This window comes from Protopterus annectens, chromosome 4.part1 (assembly GCF_019279795.1).
Source record: "Protopterus annectens isolate FY-2018-M chromosome 4.part1, PAN1.0, whole genome shotgun sequence".
Lineage (NCBI taxonomy): Eukaryota > Metazoa > Chordata > Ceratodontiformes > Protopteridae > Protopterus > Protopterus annectens.
In genome coordinates, this window is record NC_056734.1 from 543581741 (window position 1) to 543606801 (window position 25061).

Below are 25061 nucleotides of genomic sequence, written 5' to 3' on the forward strand. Positions count from 1 at the left end.
CCATACAAAAACCCGTCACCACCTTGGGATCTGAATTTTGTTTTGTCTAACAGTATATCTGATGATGTTCTTCGTGTTTCACTGTTGCAGTCATCACACCTGGGTTATCTGCCTGCATGTAGCCCTCATTCGGCCTGAATACCTGAGTCTTAGTATTTCTGCATCGGATGCTGTCGCTTCTTCCATAACATCAGGTTGTCAGGGGTGTAAAACAGGCAGCCAACACCATTACATCAGTCTTTCTTGCCGAGGAGGAGCCCAAAGCAGTTTGCAATTGCTGGTCAGCCACCACCTGAAATTTTCATTTTCGAGTTGATAATCATAGTCTTCTAAAACTAAGTACCCCGTTGGGATCCTTTTTTCTTACTCTAACTGATGTCAGAACAAGTTAACAATTGTCTTCCCTGTGGAAAGCAAATACCTCTCAGCGATTTTCATTCTTACTAAGTCACCTCTTTAGGCCCAGACCACAACGTCCCTGGCTGTCGGTTTTGTGCCTTGTTTAATGCTCGAACAATTCGTCGTTGGGCTATCTTTGTCACTAAATTCTTTAACTTTCATTCTCCATATTCCAAAATGGCTTCGATAAGCCATCCAACTACCGATGATCTGAAAAAAAACATAAAGATAAAGACAGAGACAGACCGCATAGGTCCAAAACTGCTGACTACACTTTCGTTAAGCTAGTCGCCGGTCTGCCGGTACTCAGTGAGGCGCCTTTGCAGCCCCTGATGCCCACTTCTGTGGATTGGCAGGCCTTCGCTGAGACCCATTCAGAGTCCGGTATGCCACGAGATGCTTCTTTGACTATGGAACCTGCAGATGTCTCTACCTTGGATGGGTCCGGAGCCGCTGTGCAGGCACTGGCTTCTGAGGGTGTATTCCATCCTACCGATGTTCGAATCAAACCGACGACTTCGTTTTTAGCCAAAACGACCGAGTTTCTTAGGACCAGATTACGCACTACGCCTAGAAAACAGACGACCAAAAGCGCATGCTCAAGCTCCCATGCCACAAAAACAAATGCTTAGAATGGCTGAAGACCTTATTACCCTAATTAGGGGAAGCCAGCCTTCCCCTGCTAAGAGACAAAGAATTGAAGCTCCTTCTGATTCTACAGACCAGGAGTCCGATGACTCTGACCCTTCTGATTATCAGGACATGCCCTTAGCTTATGAGGATTCAGATGCAGAGGAATCCATTCCATCTGCCACCCCTCCAGAGGATTTTGCTTTTGGTGAAACCTTGCATGCTTTGAGAGCATTTCCACTTGGAATGCCAAGATTACCCTCAATCCAAAAAGAGACTCAGAGAATTTTGAGTTGCCTCAGCACAGGCCTCTAGCTATACCCCCTGTCCTGGATGTTGGAGATGATGTTTTTATGGAAACCAGTCTTATTCCAGACACATTATTCCCGGCCCCTAGGAAACCTGACCGGTACTACAGAGTACCTGATTCCCACAAGTTTCTTTTCAAGAATCGTCCTGCTGATCCAGAGATCATTTCCCAGGGACCTAAAGGTATTAAGGCTACTACAGCCAAATATCCTACCCCTTCCGACAGGCATTCCAGAGCTTTAGACAGATGTGGTAAGAAGGTATATGCCTCTGCAACTCTTGCTATCAGGGCATTAAATTGCCAGTTTCACATGCTGAAGTACCAGCAATATATTATGGAACTAACTAAATAAAAAATGGTATTTCCAGATTCTGCATAAAATAGATTTACAAGAGCTAATGCATTCTGCACTCCAAGTTAGTAACCATACTTTGCAGTGTGGTTTTGATGCCCAAGAAGCATCTTGCAGGGCTGCAGTCACTGGTTCTGTACTGAGAAGACATGCTTGGCTGAAGGAGCAACCCTTGCCAGATCATGTCAAATCCAAATTACTAGATGCTCCTTTAAATAAGGACGGTTTGTTTGGCACCAAAGCAGAAGTTGTTCTTAAAACAATGGAAGAAAAAGCTAAATCTATGCAAACTGTTAAAGAATTCTTACAAGTGCAATTACCTAGATTCAGTAGGCATTGCCCTTCAAAACACTGGTCCTTTCCAGCCCCTTCCAGGCCTTCCCAGACAAGACCCAGGGGAAACAGGCCACCCAGATTACAATCACAGGGTATGCAGAGATCTAAGCAATGGAGTGCCCCCACCCCAAAAACAGGGAGTGGTAAACAACCCCCCTATGGAAAAAGTTCACTCTGACTTCTCAATTCTTCTTTCCATCCCTGGCCAACTGCTTGTGCTCCTAGTAGGAAAACTTGCCCTTCATGCAAAAAACTGGATGTCCATCACTCAGGACCGATGGGTCCTCAACATTGTATCCCAAGGGTACAAATTCTACTTCCATTCACTGCCAACCCCAAGAGGGTTTACAGACCTTCCTCCAAACCAGTGGGCAGAGGCTTAAAAGCAAGTACTTCCCTGCTCAATATCAGCTATTCAACCTGTTCCAGTAGAACAAAGGGATCAGGGTTTCTACTCCAGACTTTTCCTGGTGCCCAGAAAAGATGGCTCTTTGCACCCGATCCTTGTTCTTTCAATTTTCAACACCTTTCTGGTGGTCCCCAAATTGAAGATGCTTACCCTGCAACAGCTTCTCCCTATGCTAGCCATGGATGCCTGGTTAGTCACTCTAGACTTAAAAGAAGCTTATCTGCACATCCCCATAAAGGAGTCATGCAGGAAATATCTACGATGTTCTTCATGTTTCACTGTTGCAGTCATTACATTTGGGTAATCTGCTGGCAGGTTGCCCTCAGTTGGCCTGATTAACAAAGTCTTGGGTCCTGCGTCAGTTGCTGTCCCTTCTTCCGTGACGTCAGGTCGTCAGGGGTACAAAACCTGCAGCTGACGCCATTACATCAGTCTTTCTTGCCGCATGGTGCCCGAAGCAGAAGCATTTTGCATGTGCCGGTCAGCCGACTCCTGAAATTTTCATTTTCGAGTTTCAGATCTGAAGTCTTCAACTTAAAAGCTAAGTACCCCGTTGGGGAAACTTTTTCTTGCTCCTTACCGATGTCAGTAAAAGTTAATAATTGCATTACTTGTGGGAAGCAAATACCTCATAAGGATTTTCATCTGTACTGTATTCCTTGCCTAGGCCCTGACTGTGCTTTATTTAATCAATGCACTATCAAATGTCGGTACATTTTTGCTTCTAAATATTTTGGCTCACGCTTTAATTATCCAGAAATGTCGTCGGTTAGCAGTCCTACTACTGGAATACTTAAAAAATGCAAAGAAAAAGACAGACAGAGGCCGTTGAGGTCCAAAACTGCCGACACTTCTCCTAAGCCAGTCGCCAGTTTGCTGGTACTCAGTGAGGCGCTTTCGCAGCCCCTGATACCTGCTACTTCTGATTCGCAGGCCTCTACTGAGACCCATTCGGAGTCCGGTATGCCGCGAGATGCTTCAACTATGGAACCCGTGGATGTCTCTACCTTGGATGGGTCCGGAGCCACTGTGCAGGCACCGGCTTCTCAGGGTGATTTGAGGCCTACAGATTTGTATATTAGACCGCCATCTTCAAAACTAAGGCCAAAATCTCGACCTATGCCTAAAACGACAACACCTGGGCCACATGTGCAGGCCGCTATGCCTAAAAAACAAATGATCATAATGGCTGAAGATTTAATTACTCTGTTCGGGGGTAGCCAACCCCCCCCCCCCCCTTCTAAGAGGCATAGGCAAGATATTGAATATGAATCTTCTGAACAGGATTCTATTTTTTCTGATTCTTTTAATGAACAGGAATTTTCTATACCTACTTATGAGAACTCTGATGCAGAACATTCCATTCCTTCTGCTTCTCCCCCTGATGATTTTTCTTTTCGGGAAACTTTACATATCTTAAGGGAACATATCCACTGGGAAAGTCCGGATTTTTCTGAATCTAAAAAGAGACTTGGGGATTTTCTTTTTCTTCCTCAGCATAGGCCTTTGGCTGTACCTCCTGTTCTAGACATTGTTGATGTTTTTTCAGAATCTATTATGGCTCCTGATTCTCTGCCTCCGGCTCTTTGTAAGCCAGACAGATACTGCAGGGTTCCTGACTCCCACAAATTCCTTTTCAGAAATCCTGTTGCAGATCCTGAAACCATTTCTCAGGGTCCCGAGGGTATTAAGGCTTCTACTGCTAAAAATCCTGCCCCTTCTGATACAGATTCCAGGGCGCTGGATAGATGGGGTAAGAAGGTTTACACTTCTGCAACCCTGGCAATCAGGGCTTTAAACTGTCAATTTCATATGCTAAAATATCAGCAGCATATCATGGGACTGCTTAAACAGAAAATGATGTTGATTTCTGAGTGTGTGGAAAATAAAGATTTTCAGGATTTATTGCATTCAGCTGAACAAGTTGGAAAACATACTTTGCAATGTGGTTTTGATTCTTTGGTGGCTGCTTGCAGGGGTGCTGTTACTGCGTCTGTGCTTAGAAGGCATGCTTGGCTTAAGGAGCAATCTCTGCCTGATCATGTTAAAGCAAAATTGTTGGATGCTCCTTAACAACAGGACCGTCTGTTTGGTAATGAGGCTGAAGAAGTTCTAAAAAAGATGGAAGATAAAGCTAAATCTATGCAAACTGTGAAAGATTTCTTACAAGTACAACCTCCAAGATTTAGTAGACACTGGCCTACTAAGAACTGATCCTTTCCAGTTCCTTCGAGAGCCACTCAAGTCAAACCCAGACATTCCAAAGACTTCAGGTTTCAGTGCCAAGGGACTTTCAGAACAAAACAATGGGGTGCCTCCTCTTCCAAATCTGGAAACAAGACACACCTCCCTTTGGTAAGCAGTCTCAATGACTTCCCTTTACACTTACCAAGCACTTAACGTTTAGCTGCCCCCTTGGGGGGGAAACTGGTTCTTCCTGCAAATAACTGGCAACTTATAACCCAGGACAAATGGGTTTTAAATATAGTATCCCAGGGATACAGATTTCATTTCCGCACGTTGCCAATTCTAAACGGATGGCCAGACCTGCCCCCAAATCAGTGGGCAGAGGCCCAGAAACAAGTACTTTCTCTCATGAGCATGGGGGCTATTCAACTAGTACCAGAAGAGGAAAATGGGCAGGGTTTCTATTCAAGACTTTTTCTGGTACCCAGAAAAGACAAATCTTGGCGTCGAATTCTGGACTTATCTACTCTAAACACCTTTCGGGACATCCCAAAATTCAAGCTGCTGACTCTTCACCAGTTACTTCCTATGCTAGGCAAAGATGCCTGGTTGGCAACTCTAGATTTAAAAGAGGCTTACTTGCATATCCCAATCAGGGAAAATCTTGCAGAAGATACCTCCGCTTCAAAGCAGGCTTCTTGCATTACCAGTTCTCTGCACTGCCCTTTGGCTTATCTACTGCGCCCAGGGTCTTTACAAAGTGCCTAGCTCCAGTAATTCCATTTTGCAGGCAAAGAAATATTCAGCTATATCCATACCTGGACGATTGTCTAATTCAGGCAGAAAACAAGGACATTCTTCTAAAACATTTGGCATTTGTATAAAGGGTTCTAACTTGTCTAGGGTACACTATAAACAAAAAGAAATCACAACTGGTACCCTCTCAAAAGATTACATTCCTGGGTGCACGCTTGAATACAACTGCCCAGATGGCTTTCCTTACGCCAGAGAAACAAATTTATTTGGTGACTTACTTCAGACAGGTGGTCACAAAAACCCTGCTGTCTGCAAGGCAATTACTGCAAGCCTTGGGGTTCATGGCCTCCTGCATTCTTCTAATTCCGTATGCAAGATTGCATATGAGGAAACTTCAGTGGTATTTAAAAAGTCTATGGAGTCAGCATTGTCACAGCCTGGAAACAATGATTCCTATCAAACTTTGCCTGCGCCTAGAGTTCCTATGGTGGGCAGAGGCCTGCCACCAGAACAAGGGATTGCCATTCACACCACCCCCTGCCTCCCAAATCCTAACTACAGATGCATCAGACTATGCATGGGGTGCTCATCTGGCAGGGAAGTACATTCAGGAAAAATGGAGCCCAAATGAAATGCACCTTCACATAAATCAAAAAGAAGTACTGGCTGTACAGAGTACACTGACAGCCTTCAAGGACTACCTTCATCCAGGACAATTACTGATAAAGACGGAAAACACCACAGTTATGTGGTACATAAACAAGCAGGGGGGTACACACTCCTACCCCCTTTGCAGACTAGCCATGGCATTGTGGAACACGGCCTTGACCTAGCAGGTACAACTACAAGCTCAATTCCTGCCAAGAAAGCTAAACACTCTGGCAGACAATCTAAGCAGAAATCTCATGGACCCACACGAATGGAAACTGGAACCACAGATTTTATTTATTTATTTTTATTTTACATTTGTTAACCGGGCTAGTCTAACTGGATATATTTCCATTTTCAGTAGAGGCCCGGGGAGAAAAGCTCCAGTGATTTTCAACATGTTGACACGCAAATGGCGGAGCCCAGACATAGATCTTTTTGCCTCACCTCAGAACTATCAGTTGGATATATTTTGCACAAGAACTCATCACAAAAAAGCCTGGAAAGTGGATGCTCTGTCCTTCAGCTGGAAAACCTATCAGTCTATGCCTTTCCCCCTCTGCCTCTGCTCTCCAAAGTTCTACTAAAAGTCAAACAGGACAAACCAAGAATGATTTTGATTGCTCCATACTGGCCTCGCCAACACTGGTACCCACTTTTGCGCAGTGTCACATTTTCCACCATGGCACCTGCCTCAGACACCTTACTTACTATCTCAGCAGAACAACCAAACTCTGCACACTCAGCTCCAAACTTTGAATCTTGCAGCGTGGCTAATTACCTAAATTCACCCATAACATCCCTCAGCAAACCTGTGATGGATGTAATTTTGGAGGCGAGAAGACCTAGTACTAGAAAATCTTATGCTGACAAATGGAAAAGATTCTGTGCCTGGAATCAGTCTCAAGGGATAAGCACAGCAGAGCCCAACATTCCTCAGATTTTACAATACTTAACTGAGATGCTTCACAAGGGCCTGTCCTTTTCTTCCATAAAAATCCATGCCTCAGCCATTTCAGCTCATTACAACACAGAACCTCCCCTCTTCTCTCATCCACTGCTAAAGCAGTATCTTAGAGGGGCCAAAAACTTAAGACCACCCAGGAGAGCTCCAACCCCTGCCTGGGACCTTAATTTTGTATTGGAGAAACTTGCTCTCCCTCCTTTCGAGCCAGCTGCAACTGCAGACTTAAAATTTCTCTCCTGGAAAACGGCTTTCTTTTTAGCAGTCACTTCAGCAAGAAGGATTTCTGAATTAGAGGCTTTTATGGCAGTGGAGCCTTTCATCATTTTTCATGCTGACAGGGTATCTCTAAGAACCAACCCATCCTTCATACCTAAGGTGTGGTATCCAGTGTGGCTCTTAATCAGACAGTTCATTTGCTAACTTTCTTTCCCAATCCACAGAACAGGGGGGAGCGGATTCTGCATTCATTGGATGTACACAGGCAACATAGATTTTACTTAAACAGGACTAAATCTCAAAGAAAATCTGAACTGCTGGTAGCATTTGCTGCAGGGGCAGAGGGAAAATCTATTTCAAAGCAAACCATTTCCAAATGGATAAGCCACTGTATTTGTTTCTGCTATAAGCGCCATGGAAAAACTATCCCCCAGGGGATCAGATCCCATTCCACCAGGTCTGCATCTACTTCAGCCTTTCTCAGAGGTGTTCCTACCAGGGACATTCTAGAAGCTGCTACCTGGAGCTCAGTTCATACTTTCACCAAACATTACCATTTACCACTTTTCTGTAAACCCAGAGCCAGCTTTGCCACTGCTGTCCTGCAGGGCCTTATAGCTAGTCCTAATGCTGTATAATTCCCTCCACCCAAGCATAGCTTTGGGAATCTACCCAAATGTAATGTCTGCAACAGTGAAACACGACGAACATAGTACAGTTGTGTACACTTACCATAAATGTAGATGTTACAGTGTATTCACTGTTGCAGTCCTGGTTACCCTCCCTCCAGCCCCCTATTTTTCTCTGGCTATACCTCTGCTTTCTTTAACTGTGCTTAAAAACCCTTTTGTTGTATTTGCTTTTGGGTTGTAGGCATATTTTTTGTGTTTTAATTTTATTTGCTCCCCATTTGGGGAGCACCTGACATCTGGGGCAACAAAAACTGATGTAATGGCTTCTGCTGCATGTTTTATACCCCTGACAACCTGACGTCATGGAAGAAGGGACAGCAACCGATGCAGTACCCAAGACTTTGTTAATCAGGCCGACTGAGGGCAACCTGCCAGCAGATTACCCAAATGTAATGACTGCAACAGTGAATACACTCGAACATCTACATTTATGGTAAGTGTACACAGCTGTACTTTTCAGGGCAGGATCTATGCACCATCAGTTCTTTGAACTTCCCTTTGGCTTATTTTATGCGCCCAGAGTATTCACAAAATGCCTGGCTCCAGCCATTGCATACTGTAGGCAAACATATCCAAATTTCCCTATACTTGGACTACTTCCTGATTCAGGCGAACAGTCCTGAATTGTTGCTTCAGCACCTGGCATTTGTAAAAAGCCTTCTCACGTCATTGGGATACACCATCAACGAAAAGAAATCTCAACTAGTACCCAGTCAAAAGATTGTATTCCTGGGAGCAAGCTTGGACACAACTTCCCAGATGGCATTTCTCACTTCAGAAAAACAGGTTTATCTGACAGACTACTTCAAACAAATGGCCACTAGAACCCAGCTATCTGCAAGAAAAATACTGCAAGCCTTAGGGTGCATGGCCTCATGTATTCTACTAATTCCATATGCAAGACTGCATATGAGGAAACTTCAATGGTACTTAAGTCTTTGGTGCCAGCATTCTCAGGACCTGGAAACAGTCATTCCTACCATTCCTTGTCTAAGGACAGAGTTCCTCTGGTGGGCAGAAGAATGCAACCAGAACAAGAGATTGCATTTCACTCAGCCCCACGCCGCCCAAACCTTGACAACAGACGCATCAGACTATGCATGGGGAGCTCACATGGTAGGCAAATGCATTCAGGGCCACTGGAGCCCAAGGCAGATTCTCCTGCACATCAATCAAAAAGAGATGCCAGCTGTACAGAATGCTTTGACTGCTTTCAAATGCCTAATCCTTCCAGGGCAACTGCTGATAAAAACAGAGAACACCACAGTTATGTGGTACATAAACAAGCAGGGGGGAACCCATTTTTACCTACTCTGCAGGTTAGCCATGGCCCTGTGGAACACGTCCTTGGGTAACCAAGTCCATCTACAAGCTCAGTTCTTGCCAGGCAAACAAAATTCACTGGCAGATGACTTGAGCAGAAATCTCCTAGACCCACACAAGTAGAAATTGGAGCCCATCACCTTCAACCTTCTGATCCAGAGGTGGGGGACACCAGAGGTGGATCTCTTTGCCTCCCCGAGAACCACCAGTTAAGCAAATACTGCACCTGGAACCCTCACAGCAGGGCCTGGAATGTGGATGCCCTGTTCTTTTAATGAGAAAACCTCTCAATCTATGCCTTTCTTCCTCTGCACCTTCTGTCAAGAGTGATACTCAAGATAAAACAAGACAGGCCAACGGCAATTCTGATTGCCCCGGACTGGCCACGCCAGCACTGGTACCCACTCCATTGCAGCCTGACAGTGGTGCCACCCTGGCACCTACACCAGACTCTTACCCTGCTGTCTCAGCAGGAGGGACAGGTTTTGCATCCAAAATTGCAAACCCTAAACTTTGCAGCCTGGCTTATCCCTTGAGTACCCCACCAGCAACCCTCGGCAAACAGGTGCTGGATGTCATTCTTGAAGCCTGAAGGCCTAGTACTAGGAAATCCTATGCTGAAAAGTGGAAAAGATATTGTTCTTGGACTCAGTCTAAAGGAAAGGACACAGCAGTGCCCTCCTTACCTCTAATCTTGGATTACCTAGCAGGGCTACTCCACAGAGGCCTATCCTTCTCCTCCATTAAGATTTATGCCTCTGCCATCTTGGCTCATTATAATACTGAGCCCACTTCTATTTTCTCACCCTCTCATTGAACAGTTCCTGCGAGGGGATAAAAACTTAAGGCCCCCCAAGGTGGGCACCCAGCGCTTCCTGGGACCTTAACTTTGTACTGGAAAAGCTCACACTTCCCCCATTTGAACCTGCTGCTTCAGCAGAGTTAAAATTCCTCTCTTGGAAAACAGCCTTACTTTTAGCCATAACTTCAGCTAGAAGAGTGTCTGTCTGAGTTACAGGCAGTAATGGCTGTGGAACCTTTCATTATTTTGCATGTGGACAGGATTTCCCTCAGGACTAACCCGTCCTTTATGCCTAAGGGTGGTGTCAATTGTGGCTCTAAACCAATCCATCCACTTACCAACATTCTTCCCTAACCCTCAGAATAAAGGGGAAGTGATACTGCACTCTTTGGACGTGCACAGACAGCTCAGGTTCTATCTTGGTAGGACTAAGCCTTTCAGAAAATCTGACCAGCTGCTAGTCAGCTTTGCTTCAGGGGTAGTGGGTAAGGCCATTTCAAAACAAACCATTTCCAAATGGATAGCACACTGCATCCATTTCTGCTACAGGCGCCATGGGAAGCTAAACCCTCAGGGGGTCAGAACACATTCCACTAGGGCTACTTCTACCTCTATAGCATTTCTCAGGGGAGTCCCTACCAGGGACATTCTGGAAGCTGCAACCTGGAGTTCTGTACACACCTTCACCAAGCACTACCACTTGCCTATCATTTCCATATCTAGAGCTGGATTTGCTACAGCAGTCTTGCAAGGCCTTTTAGCCAGCCCTAACATGTCTTGACTGCCTCCACCCTTCCTCAGCTTTGGGAATCAACCCAAGTGTGATGACTGCAGCAGTGAAACACGAAGAACATAGTACAGTTGTGCACACTTACCATAAATGTAGATGTTCAAGTGTATTCACTGTTGCAGTCTTGGTTGCCCTCCCTCCAGCCCCCTGGCTTTCTCTATCTATTTATCTACCTCTCCTCTCTATGGCTATTCCTAATGGCATTGGTATTTACTTTTTACTGGTGGTGTTCCCCACCATATACTATCTCCCCGTTTGGGGCGCCTAACATTTGGGGCAAGAAAAACTGATGTAATGGCATTGGCTGCCTGTTTTATACCCCTGACGGCCTGACGTCATGGAAGAAGTGACCGCATCCAGCGCAGAAATACCAAGACTCTGGTATTCAGGCCGACTGAGAGCTACCTGCAGGCGGATAACCCAAGTGTGATGACTGCAATAGTGAATACACTCAAACATCTACATTTATGGTAAATGTACACAACTGTACTTTGCCAATCTTCATCCATTCTTGACTGAGGAGTTACGGTTCCAGTGCTCAGAACTAATCCGGCCGTTGTATAGCTCGTGCAAGCCAAAAAACTCTTGAGCTAAGGGTCTACATATAATGCTCCTCTCTACATTACCTCAAATCTCGTTTGCTGCTCTTGTAGAAAGACATGTCATCTGACTATCTCTCACAGCTAAGTATATTCTTGAAATAGAACTGTAATTTTCAATATTTAAAGTTTTTCTTATTTAATATTTTTCTTCAAGTGAAGCTAGTAGTTTGTTTTCAACTGTCTGCCTCTTTTCTGTGGCTCGCCAAGTGTGGTTTCCTTTCCTCCGACCTCATCTGTTGCAACCTCCTTAGATCCTAGGCACTTGTCAGGACCTGATATCTCGCCCACACGGGCTTACTCCCCCAAATCTGTCCACTCTCAAGCTGGCAGCTTGGTTTCTCCACTTCCGTTAGTTGCCAGGCAGGAACCACTCTCTTCATCTGTCCATGATATTATCCTAGCCTCGCATAAACCATCCACCAGAAAACTTTACAGGGACAAATGGAAAAGTTTCTCTATTTGTTCACATAATTGGAAGCTAGATCTGTTCTCCTCTCCTGTAGCTATTATTCTTCATTACCTGGCTTAGGTGTTCGATAATGGTGCATCATCTTCCACCATTCAAGTCCATTTAGAAGCTGTTTCCAACTTCCACAATGGGTCGGATGGAGTCCTACTTATTTTCACCCGACTTTGCAAGACCTTCCTCAAGGGAATATTCCACAGCAGACCTCCCATCAGCAGCTGGTGGAGGCATGGAATCTCTCCCGGTTTTTCCAGTCTCTCTCTCTCTCTCTCTACCCCCTTTGGAGCCTGCGGAAACATGTGATCTAAAATTCCTGTCATGGAAATCCTTATTTAGGTTCATAGGTTCATACTAGGCTATCTGCCCTAGGGCATTTATAAGTCTAGCCAGAGTGTGTGTGGCTTTCACCACCCCTTAGGATGAGAATACTATACCCATTAGTTTGCTGTGCCTCTGTCCAGCAGTGATACAGAGATGATTCCCGGGGTAAACCTACGATCTCCCATCCACTCGTCAAGATTTCTCTTGAACAGAGTCAGTGAGGGGCTCTGCCTCACATGGACTGGGATTCTCTTCCATAGTGTAGGGAGTCTATGGGTGATGAATCTGTCCCTCCAGCACGTCCTATTTATATCCGTGTTGAGGTTTAAGTCTCTTGCTCTCGTGGTTCTGGTGGATTTGGATTTTTTGAGGTGGAGCATGTCCATTAATTCCGGGTTGGACATGGCCTTGTATGTCAGGCACAGATCACCTCTGAGCAGACGGTATGCGACTGAATAGAGCTGGAGTTTCTTCAGTCTGGCATCGTATGGCATATGTTTGAGCCCCTTTATCCTTTTGGTGAGGAACTTTTGGGGTCTTTCCAACTGCTGCAGGTGTCGGGTAAGGTACATTCCGAATGGGGCGTTGTACTCTATCATTGGTCTGATAAGTGAAGAGTACAGGGGTACAATGACCTCTCCTGATCTGGATGTGAATCCCTTCTTGATCAGGTGGGCAATATAGAAGGTCTTCCTAACCACTTTGGCAATGTGAGTGTCAAAAGAGAGGTTACTGTCAACTTGGGTCCCCAGGTCCCTGATAACTTCTTCCGTGTTTAATGGATTACCACCTATGTGGTAATTAGGGGTTACCTTGTTTTTCCCAAAGGGTATGACTATACATTTTTTGGCATTTAGCTTAAGGCCATGGCTCTGGCACCAGTTATCCATTTCTATGAGACCTTTCTGGAGGATGTCTGTGTCTGATGGAGTGTCAATTATGGTGCCCAGTTTGCAGTCATCTGCAAATTTTGTCAGCCACAATCCCCTATGTTTGCCGCACTTCAGAAAAATAAATGCCGAACAAGAGGGGCCCAGGACTGAGCCCTGTGGGACACCGCTCGTGACCGGCTTAGAGTCTGACATGGCACCAGCAACTCTAACCCTGTGTGTTCTGTCCTTGAGCCAGTTTGCAACCCATCTTGTGACATATGGGTTTACATCTAAGCTGGTGAGCTTTTCTATGATGCCCGAGTGGGGTATTGTGTCGAACGCTTTTGCTAGGTCAAGGTAGGCTGTGTGAACTGCCTTACCCTCATCAATGGCCTTAGTGACTGTTTCGAAAAAGTCGACCAAGTTCAAGAAGCAGGATCTGCCCTTGACAAAGCCATATTGGGTAGGATCCAGTGTCTGTAGGTCCCCAATGTCTTTATTTATGAGTTCCATTATGATCCTCTCCATAGCTTTGCAGACAAGGCTCGTCAAGCTTATGGGGCGGTAATTTCCAGGGTCCGTAGAAGCACCGCCTTTGTGGAGTGGGACCACAGTTGCCGTACGCCATTCTTTGGGTACGTGTCCTGTAGTAAGGCTAAGATTAAACAGCAGCCTTATGTGTGGGTTTAGTTCCTCATTGAGTTCATGTAGCACACAGCTGGGGACACCGTCCGGTCCCATTGATGCTGTGTTTTTTGCTGTAGAGAGAGCAGCTCTCACCTGGGCATCTGAGATGTTTGGGAGGCTAGACTCTGGTGGGATAGATATTTCTCCTTTTGGGGGGGAGGGAGGGGAGAAATTTGCACTGAACCTGTCTGCCAGTATGTTGGCAATGTCTGTGGGTTCAGTGATTTTTTTATCATTTTGGACTAATTCTGAGCATATCTGGGAGTTTCCACCCAGGTTTGTAACATAGCTAAAGAAGGCTTTATGATTGTCTTTTGTGTCATTAGCGATTTTTCTCTCAAAGTTGGCCTTGGATGATTTTATGAGTGATCGTAGTTTTTGCTAGTATTGATCAGAGATGCCTTCCCATTTAGGGATTTTGCTCTGTCATGTAGTAGCTTTCTCCTCTTGTTGTAGAGTTTGTTTATGGCTGGAGTCCACCAGACTGGGCCTACCTTTGGTGGAAAGGGTCTTGATTTTATTAGGGATTGCTTGATCCATACATTCCTGGAGGTGCTCGTAGAAGGCATTTGTAAGGGTTTCAGCAGCGTGGGTTGTGGTTTCCACTGGCTCGGGGGCCTTGAAGGATACCACTCCAGTCTTAAGAAGTGTGAAGTTTGCTTTTGAGAAGTTCTTCACTGTGGTCTTTTTTGCTGGGGGTGGGGGCGGGATGTGGATCTCCAGTGAGATTAATTTATGGTCTGATCTCACCAATGAGGGATATACTTCCGTGTGGAGCATTTTGTCCCCATGTTTGTGATGATCAGGTCTAGTATATTTTCACCTCTTGTGGGAATGGTGACTAGTTGTTCCATAGCATTTGAGTTTATGAACTCAAGGAACCTTTGGGCTAGGTTGTTGGGGCTTGAGTAATGTTCCCAGTCTATGTTTGGGTAGTTGAAGTCACCCAATATGATGGTGTTTGGAGAGACATTCATACTCTCCAGTGTCTTCAGGAAGGCTGTGTGGGTTTCCTGGGTTTGAGAAGGTGGTCTGTAGCATGTTACAAACTGTAGGGCAGTTTTAGCTATGGTTAATTGCACCTGGATGGTCTCCGATGCTTCGTGCGTTGCCACTAACCTGGAGGTGTGGGTATCCTTTATGAATATGGATACTCCCCTCCTTTTGTGGTTCGGTCCGGATTTTGGGGCCGGAACGCATGATATGAGGTATAACCTGATAGTGCTGGGGTGCTCTCAGGAGCCTTGAACCAGGTTTCAGTCACAGCACAGACATCGATGTTCTCCATACTGAGGAGGGCTTCGAGGGCGTGCATCTTGAGGTTTAGACTTCTGGCATTGAGCAGTATTACCCTTAGTTTTTCTCCATTTTTGTTTTCTAGGGCGGTAGATTTATCATTTGAGCCTTGCCTAAAAAAGGCACTATGGGGGTGGCAAGAGCCTTTGCCAATATCCAGAAGCCCAGCGGTGACAAGTGCAAGCCGTCCCTTGCGAAGCAGCGTGGCTTGTCAAGCATGTCATGCCAGGCAGACAGACATTGGATCCCCTTAGAATGACACCAGTAATTAAGCCAATTATTAAAGCTGATCATTTTGTCTCTGTATTGTGGCATCATTCTTGGTGAGGGTAGGATACTGCTCAGGGTCAGGGTCATACCGGCCTGGGCTACATAATCTGAGAGCTCCTCTATGTCTCTTTTCATGTAGTCCAGGGAGGTACGTCTCAGGTCGTTCACACCGGCATGGACAATGACTGAGTCATACTTGTACTTGCTGTGGAGTGACCTGAGTGCTTGTGTTATGTGGCGGATTCTGGCGCCTGACAGGCAGCTTACTGTGATCTTTTCCTTGTTCAGTCTGGTGAGTGGGACGTCAGTGTGTCTGACTACGGAGTCACCTATAACAAGTGTGTCTGGCATTGTGTTTGGCCTTAAGGGCTGTGACTGTTTAGCACACTGACTTTGAGAACTATGCGTTGCATGTCTTATGTCTTGAGGTGGCAGTTGCTTGGGTGTCTGCTTTGGAGGCCTCTGTAGTTTTGGTAGATTTTTGATCAGTGCCTCCGAGTATGTCTTTGTGTGTTTATGTGTTTGTTTTGCAGTTGTGATAGTTCTATGTGAAACTGTGTTTGTGGTGTGCGTGGTTTCCTTCTCCTCCTGTCTGGTCTTGCCAGTCCTGAGTTGAGAGAGCTCAGCCTCCAGTTTGGCTATATAGTTGCATCTCTCACATGTATTTGTGTTTTGTGGGAGAAGGAGTGGGTTGTCTGTGTACATGAGGCAATTGTAACATTGCCTCAAGATGCCCAGATTCACCAGCTGAACAGGAGAGGACGCTAGCAACTGACCCTTCGACATGCTAGAAAAAGTGAAAAAGTTTGCTGTGTAACTGAGTCAGAAGGGACCTATAGGGAAATGGGTACTCAAGTGGATTCTAGGCTAATGTAGTACTTTGTTTAGTATACAAGTACTTTACCTATATAAAAATGCTTTAGGAGCAAGTGCTGAGCTTTACCTGTATAAAAATGCTTTAGGAGCAAGTGCTGAGCTTTTGAGATAGAGAATAGACTGTTTAGATTGCAAGTAGAGAAGTTCTAAGGGAAAAATTGAAAAGCAGACTTTACGGAGCCAGAAATAGTTTAACTGGCGCTGCCCGATGGTGCTCTATGGGCAACTCCGCGCTAAATCACGCTAAAGCGGGCTTTATAGCAGGGGGTTGAAAAGAGCTAGGAATTGACCCAAAATGGCCAATAGACTACAAGTTTCTGGCAGGAACCACTGCTCTAGGGACAAATAGGCTGCTCAGTGCTCCCCACTCCCACTGGTGAACAAAGAAGCTTCCCTTTATCCAAATAAGGATATGGAATAGCACAGGAACCAAGCCAAAGCCCAGAGATCAGCAAACTCTGAAGACTGGACTATTCTAGTTCAGTAAGGCGGGAAAACAAGATTTTTTTTTTTTTTTTTTTTTGCAGAAAACAGAGGAAAAACAGACAGTAAATGCTATAAATGCTTTTAAACGGCTAGCGCACTTGAGTGTGTTAGCCTACAGGTAAAATTAAACAACAAATAACTTTTTTTAAAAGTGCAAAACAGTTAATCAACACAAAAACAGTTTAAATAGAATGCAGAGCTGTATAAACAGGCGAAAATGCAGTCGCTAAGCAGTAAATAATCAAAAAGCCAGAAAAAAATACTTAAATCAGGAAAAGTCACTCTTTTGCTCTCTGCTGCTTGTAGAACTCTGCAGGACACCACGAGGAGCTGTGCTGAGTTGAATACAAGCGAAAAAGCACGCTGAAGCGGGCCTTATTACAGGGGGCTGAAAAGAGCTAGGAATTGATCCAAAATGGCCAATAGACTACAAGTTTCTGGCTGGAACCACTCCTCTAGGGACAAACAGGCCGCTCAGTGCTCCCCACTCCCACTGGTGAACAAAGACGCTTCCTTTTATCCAAATAAGGATATGGAATAGCACAGGAACCAAGACAAAGCCCAGAGGTCAGCAAACTCTGAAGACTGGACTAGTGGCAGTCACTTCCACCAGACGAATATCTGAGTTGCAAGCCTTATGTAACAAGAGCCCCTTACCTGATCTTCCATAAGGACAGAGTATCACTTCGTACTAACCCATCCTTTCTTCCCAAGGTGGTTTCTGACTTTTCTGTTAATCAGTCCATTGAGCTCCCTGTATTCTTCCCGAATTATTCAAACAAGGGAGAATACTGCCCACATTCATTGGATGTTCAGAGACAATTACATTTCTGCCTGGACAGAACTAAGTGTTTTTGCAAGTCGGACCAACTTTTCGTTTCCTTTGCAGGCCCTAGACTGGGAAGGTGCAGTATCGAAAGTTACCTTGCCAAAATGGCTCAGAGATTGCATTAGGTTTTTATATTCGCTTACGAATAAATCTAAGCCTGGTCAAATCAAAGCTTATTCAACTAGGGCTATTGCAGCATCAGTTGCCTTCCATTCTAGGGCCTCCGTGGATGACATCTGTGCAGCTGCCATTTGGGCTAAACCCCATACCTTTATCAAGCATTACAAATTGGATCTGATCTCCAAGGGAAGAGCGACTTTTTGCTGAATGGTTCTCAGGAATGTTATTACATAGGGGCCACCAAGGTTCTCCAAGTAACTTGGGATTCTGTCCCATCAGTGATGAATAGGAAGAAGATTAACAACTTCAGATAAAGAATTATGTCTTACTATAACATTCCATCTGACTTGTTGATCTTTTTCCAGTCATCACACCCACCCACCGACCCCCACCAAAGGCCCCTGGCGGATCTTCTGGGTCTTTGTGGTGTTTCAGGGTTTCTGCGCAGAGATGGCCTCTGACTTTCTGGTTCTTCTATATGTTGCATGCAAACTCGATCTGAGGTAACTGAGTGAAGGGCATTATGGGTAGCAGCCTTAGCTCAAGAGTTTTTGGTGCACGCAAGCTTGGTGTAAGGCCAACTCTGTTCCGAGGGCTTGGAACCGAACCCATCAGTGATGACTGGAAGAAGATCAACAACTCAGATGGAACGTTATGGGTAAGACATAACTTCTTTTTTCAGGGAAAGTAGTTTCACACTAAAGCTACATGCCCTGCTAATATCACCTTATTTGCCACATATCTTGTGTTATATTTTTTTCTGTTTTCATCCACCCACAGTCTTTCTACTCCTCTTCATGTCATAATAGTAGTAATACCTTTTCTTTTATCTCTGGTGTTCTGGGAAATGTCCACATTGAAATTCCCTGTTTATTAAATCATGTTCAGTTTTATATAGAAGTATCTACTGCAACATAGCAGTTTGCAGTCTAAATTTCTTAATATAGCTTAGTGCTCTTTTTTTCTGCCTGTATGGCAATTTACATTCTGCATTAAAGTTGACAATACAACCTTTCTGTTTTTGACTGTTAAAGGATTTTTGCATGCCTATAGTTTTATACCCTTCTTTTGAACTTGTTACATTTTTCCAAACAGTTCAAATCACTGTAGCAATTTGGCTATTTAACATGGAGGAAAAACGTATACATTTGCAAAACTAGAATATTAGCCTTTCGAGATTTAGATTCATATTGTTGGCTACTTGTACTGGCATTATCTATCCTAGAACTAGGAATATCCATATGGAACCTCATACAGCTAGTGCTTGTACCTGAAACTAATACTGTGTGTCCTCAGTATTTCCTTTCCCAGTGTAGAAAACAGAATTCATACATTCAGTCAACCATTTTCTTAAAAAAACTAACCCTGAGAAAATTCACTGAGCAGCCTCGAAAAAGAAAATTCTGCAACATTATGCTAGGTACTTTCTAAAATTCAAGCAGCTGGGGAGATATTCGATTTTAGTATTTGCTTTCATTACCCTTCTGTAAGAGTTTAACTGTTCATTAGTAAAACCATTTGCTCTTCTATCATTTCTGACAAAGTACTTTGTAATTTTAAAATTCTGCAACATATTATACCCCCCCCCAAAAAAAAAAAAAAATTAGTGTTCTCAGTTACTTCACTCGTCCTCTTTGCACATACTTCAAAAAAAATCCAAAACTTTTTTAACTTGTTACATACTTGGGAGCTGTACAGAAATATATCTAGAAATATATATATATATTGTTCCTTTGTGTATTGCCTTTATATCCTCTCACCAGTATTTTTCCAACCTCAATTCCATTCTGTCTTCCCAATTTTTCTAACCTCCTCTGATTGATTCTTAGTTATTGTGCATTATTTGACATGCCTTATTTTTCCCTTTAACAGCAACTTCTGTTACAGACGTAACTGAAAACACTACTAGAGCTAGTCTTTCATATAACAATCTCCTCTCTTTCTCTTTGTCTGTACTGTGTATTAATCCTTAGTGGGGTAAACAGTCTTTAACCTGCAGTCAAAATTTCTGATTAGCCTCATACTGCTTTATTACCATTCTCTGATTGTGTGCTTCCAAAACCGTGGCTCCTTTGCTAATATTCTCCAGTAAATGTATCCCCATCTTGTCTACTCTGTACACCTACTTCCAGTTATTCCCATTGGTAATATCTCCTTTCCCCATTCCAGCACTGGCTTAGTTTTTAGAATGTTTTCTGCCACTTTATGAATATAATATTCTGTTTGTTTTATTTTCCTTAAGGACCTGCATCCAAAGTCATATGCATACGAGAGAAGGACATAACTCTCTATTCTTGATATGCATCATCAGTTGAGGTGCTACCTCAGACATATGCATATGTTTAAGAAGATGGACCATCTGTGTTGCTGTGTATGTGGTTGCACTCACATCAGTATAACTAAATTAATCCTGTCTAGATGGGATTGTCTGTGGTATTTTCTGGAATTGGTTTCCCTTGGCCATTACTGACAAAACCATTCCTTAGAGACATGACTGTTTTCATTGTTTCTTTCAAGAATGTGCATCTTTGTGAGAATCTGTTTCGTGGCTCTTTGGTAGGGTTTGCATTTCAACCAAGCATACTTTTCAACTTCTTAGGGTAAGAAATCTGGACAAAGCATAAAATAATTAAGGGGGGCAAATGCCCCAAAATAGGGACAGATCTTAAATATTGCCCTTATAAACTTAAAAGTTGCTAAGGTAACAAGATTTGTTAGCATGCATTTTCTTAAGGATATAAAGTTTGGGACTCAAATGTATGTCATTATTTACTGACTTCAATCCTCAATGTTTTGGCAGAATATCACAAATTTTATGAGGTGCAGACAAAAACATGAGGCAAAAAACATACAGTAATAAGCTGGTTGCATAAGTGTGCACACCCTTAAACTAATACTTTGTTGAAGCACCTTTTATTTTTGGAGATGGGGAATCCTTTCCACCAAGGATAATTTTGGACCTTTTATTCTTGGAGAATAAGGTTCTTTTAACTGCTTCAGGGCTCGACTTGTAAGCGGTTTGCCTTCTCTCTAATTCTTGCTATTTGGGGAGGATTTATTTCTTGGAGTTTTGCTTTGGGGTTCTTGACAGCAGCTTTACTGTGAGATTTGGAAGTCAAAAGAGAAAATTCCACTAATGACATACAGCAGGCAGCCTTCTTTTAGATCAGAGTATATTGAGTTTGCTTATCTGATACTTGTAATAGGTGCTGTATAACTAACCTTTATGTAGTGCCTCCAGAATGCATTTATTTCTGCTGTGTATGTGACTGTTATAGTGGGATGCATTATTTTGATTATTTCAGTTTGATGTTTTTCATACTTATCCATTTAGCCTGTCTCTGTATTTTAAGAGTTGAGAACACTGTACATATTAGTTTGACAGTGAGTATGAAATGTATATCAGAGTATTGAGTTTACATCCTGTCAGCACTTTTGTTTAACTGATAGTTGCAACATATTTTCATTTCTGTTTTGTAGTGCACACGATCTTACTAAATGGGATCTATTTGGGAACTGCTACAGGCTACTGAGGACAGGAATTGAGCATGGATCGATGCCAGAACAGGTACAGTGAATGATCAGTAAACTATTCCGTATCAGACTCACTTCTAACTGGAAATTTCCTTTCTCTCTACCCTGTTCTGGACAAAGAGAACATACCATTGTTTCCAATGAAACCTGTTCCTGGATTAAATGTTAATGTTTTATGTCTGAACTTCCATTTTATTGCAGAATCTCTCTTTCAGATGGAATGTTAAAATTATTCAGTCATGCTGTCTGAAAGTGGTGCTTGGAGTAGTACTCTTGCAGACCTCTAAAACAGGTGAGTATTGGAATCTGTGCTGCCTTGAAGGTATTGTCTGTTGGACCAAGTTCCTGTGTGAATTCTTGAGTGCCTGCATCTTTTATGTATATGTGTGCACAGTTAGTAATTTTTCCCATGTATTAAGGTTTTAGGTATTCACAGCACACACGTACTACAGAATATGTTGCCTTTGGTTCCCTGTTGTAATTCTGGGACTTGTTGATGTGAGCCCTGGAATTATGAGAAAGAAGTCTGTAAATGCAGAACTACAAATGCAGATTATCACTATTTTCCTTTAAACTTGTTTTTTTTTTTGCAAGGTGCAAGCCCCCTTACACCCTGATGTGGTGTTAAATCCCTTACACCATCAGACTTGTATACACCTACTCAGAGATTGCCGTACCTTGGAGAAAATAGAATATTCTGAGAAACTGTATTCCCCATTTATTGAGGAAGAATGAAAATGGACAAAACAGATGCCTAGTTGCGTTGAGTACATACCTTATAAATTTCTGGTACTCTTTGACCTACTAATATGCAGGAGATTTAGAAGTGTGCCTTGTAAACCTGGCATAGATCACCCCTCAGGAATCTATAGGAGACTTGATTAGAGGTAAATGGCTTTAAGACACTGTGCATAAGGCATGTTTGTTATGCCTTGTTTTCTTTTTATAAGGAACCTCTGAGGTTGCTCTAGTTGCTTCATATGCCTGGTCAGGCACATATAAGGAGCATTTTACTTTGGTTTGATAAGGGCAGAGTACAGTGGGATAATGACCTAGATGCCATGCCCTTTACTTATGAGTTGCACATCAAATAAGGATTTTCCTCACCATTATGGCCACATAGTGGTCAAAGGTACGTACCCAGATCCCTGACCACTAGGTCGACTCTTAGGGGAGAATTGTCAACATGTTAATTAGCTGGGATGATTGACTTCCCAAAGGGTATAATTATGCATTTCCTAGCATTGAGTTTAACATCATGGTTTTGGCACCATTTGTTGTTCAGAGATGGGACCTTCTTGAAGAATACTAGTGTTTATAGGGGGAGTCAATGATGACCCCCAGCTTGCAATCATCTGCAGACTTGGTCAGTCATAAACCTTCATAATTTGCTTCCATTTCCAAGAAATAGATGCCAAAAAGGAGCAGGCCCAGTACCAAGCCCTTGGAGAAGCCAGTAATGACTGGCCTCGTGGTGTAGGTGGCCTCACCTGTTTTGACCTCCTGGGTCCTATCATTGAGTAAGTTGGCTATTCAGCAGGTGATAAAAGGGTTTATACCTAAATTAGTGAGCTTGTCTATAATGCCCAAGTGGGCTATTGTATCAAAAGCCTTGTCTAGGTCGAGGTAAACTGCATGTACAGTCTTTCTTTTATCCATTGCTTTGGTGACACTCTCAAAAAATGTCCATCAGATTTTAATAGGCATGACTTTCCTTTAACAGAGCTGAACTTTGATGGGTCCAGTGTTTGCAGTTTACCTCTGTCCTTATTTGTCGTGTCCATGATGATTCTTTCCTTGCTCTTACATGTGAAGCTGGTAAGACTTATGGGCCTGCAGTTACCCAGATTAGTTGTTGGACCTCCTTTGTGCAGGGGAGTGACTGTAGCCATCTTCTATTCATTGGGCAGAAAACCCAACTGTAGGCTCCAGTTGAAAAGTGATTTAAGTGGACCAAGGAGGTCATGTTTCATGTTATTTATTAAACATACCAGGATGTTATTGGGGCCCATCGGTGCAGTGGTTTTGGCTTTGGAAATTGCATTGATGACCTGTCTCCTAGTAATGGTTGGGGGGATTGTGGTATGCAGTATTTCCTTTGTATTATCGGGGGTGAGTGAGAAGAGATATTTGAGCTGAACCTTTCACCAAAAGGGTAACAATGGCCTTCGGTTCAGTGCAGGTGATGCCATTTACAATAATATGTTCTGCACATTGTTACGTATTTAGGTTACAGACATAGCTGTAGAAAGTGTTACAGTTGCACTAATGACTCTGTCCTTGCCACTAGGTGCTTGCCAGTTATGAAGCAAAAAAGTTACTGAAGAATGTCCTCCTCCAGTTTTTGCTCTTCATTGGCTGAGGCAAATCCGTGTAAGGAGGAGCACTTTGATTCATTCTCGCTACAAGTGTTATCTAATTGAGAAGTCTTCTGCAGTGGGTAATTGTTGAGATGTTCTCTTATGCTGTCCTCAGTTTAGCAGAAATGTCTCTCTTCCAGTGACTCAGGTTTATCCATGAAATTGGTACTTATTTCTGTATTCACCTTTTTGCAACTATCCGTCTTTTCCTTGGAATGTCAAATTGACAATATACTGGGGATTTACCCTTTCCCTATGATGGTGTGACCTCAAAATTCCTAGACATGTATGTAGTGTATTTAGTATGGGGGTGGTGCGGGAGTTTTGAGTTCTAGTTCTTAATTTTTTTTTTTTTAACTTATGGATGTGAGAGTGTTCAATCTCGCCTTTGTTCTTACACATGGGTTCGGAGCCGATCCTCGGCTCCGTGCCGGCCGACTGCAAGCTCTGCATCGAGAAGAAGCTCGAGGACATCTAATACCCACAATCCCCCTCTGCCTTTACCTCAGATCTAGTTTGCCGCTGCTGCATACGCATCGCTGGAGACTAGCTCGAGGCTGTACAGATAAGATATTTATCTATTCTGTTTAAATTTCAGAAATTTCTTTCTATCTAGTTACTTAAAGTATAAAAGTAGGTGTGTGAGTGCATTAGAAATTCTCGACACTTAGAATAGCTTAACTTAGTTAACTTTCGAGTTTAGAGTTTTTCGGGGCCTACCCCTTCTTGGACTTGTGACTAGAAACTTGTTGTAGTCTTGCCTTTAGGCAGTTATCGGATTTGACTTTTTTGACTAAAAACTTGTGGTAGGCTTGTTTTTAGCTATTATCAAACGGACTCTTATTCCCGGATTTGACACTATTACTGGATTGGACTTTTTACTGGACTGTTTTTCATTTGTCAATATGTCTGAAAAGATGAAATCTGGTTTTAAACGTTGTCAGTGTGGCCAAAAAATGTCGGTCACAGACAACCACAGTTCCTGTGTCTACTGTCTTGGCCCTCTCCACTTACAAGAGGACTGCTCTATTTGTCACTCTTTTAGTGGGAGGGTCATGACAGATAGGCGCAGGAAACTGATGGATAGAGGATTACTGAAACCCTCTTTCCAGGAGGCTCTGGATGCTTCAGACCAGGCATCCAAGTCTTCGAAGGGGTCGAAGGCGTCGGAGCCAAAGTCATCGGCTCCGAGCTCTTCGAGTCTAGTTAGATCACCGGTTCCACAGACTTCGGGGCCGAGTATTCAACTGTTGGCAGTTCCCGAGCCTCGAGTCTTGGAACCGGTGATGGAGCTCCCTCCACCGACTCTGTTGAGGTCGGCTCCGTCTTCGATCCCTTCGACTCGTTCTTCTAGAGCCCTTTCCGACACCGACGTGGACCGGGTGGTGCAGAAACTTATGGAGCATACGGCCCTGTCCAAACTTATTTCGGTCTCCTCTCAGTTGATGTCGAGACTTGAAGGCCTGCCACTATCTCCATCTGTTCCTCCTCCGAGACCTGTTCAGTCTTCGGAGCCAGACGAAGC

The 25061-nt window shown here is 43.7% G+C and overlaps 1 protein-coding gene across 1 annotated transcript in view; it reads left to right on the forward strand.

The window, feature by feature from the left end:
• The window catches only part of STAG1 (stromal antigen 1), a 2620144-nt gene that overhangs the window by 1527683 nt on the left and 1067400 nt on the right, over nt 1–25061 (forward strand). The window contains exon 18 of the mRNA XM_044070350.1: nt 21123–21210. Within this exon, the coding sequence (XP_043926285.1) occupies nt 21123–21210 (88 nt within the window). The remainder of the gene's footprint in view (nt 1–21122; nt 21211–25061) is intronic.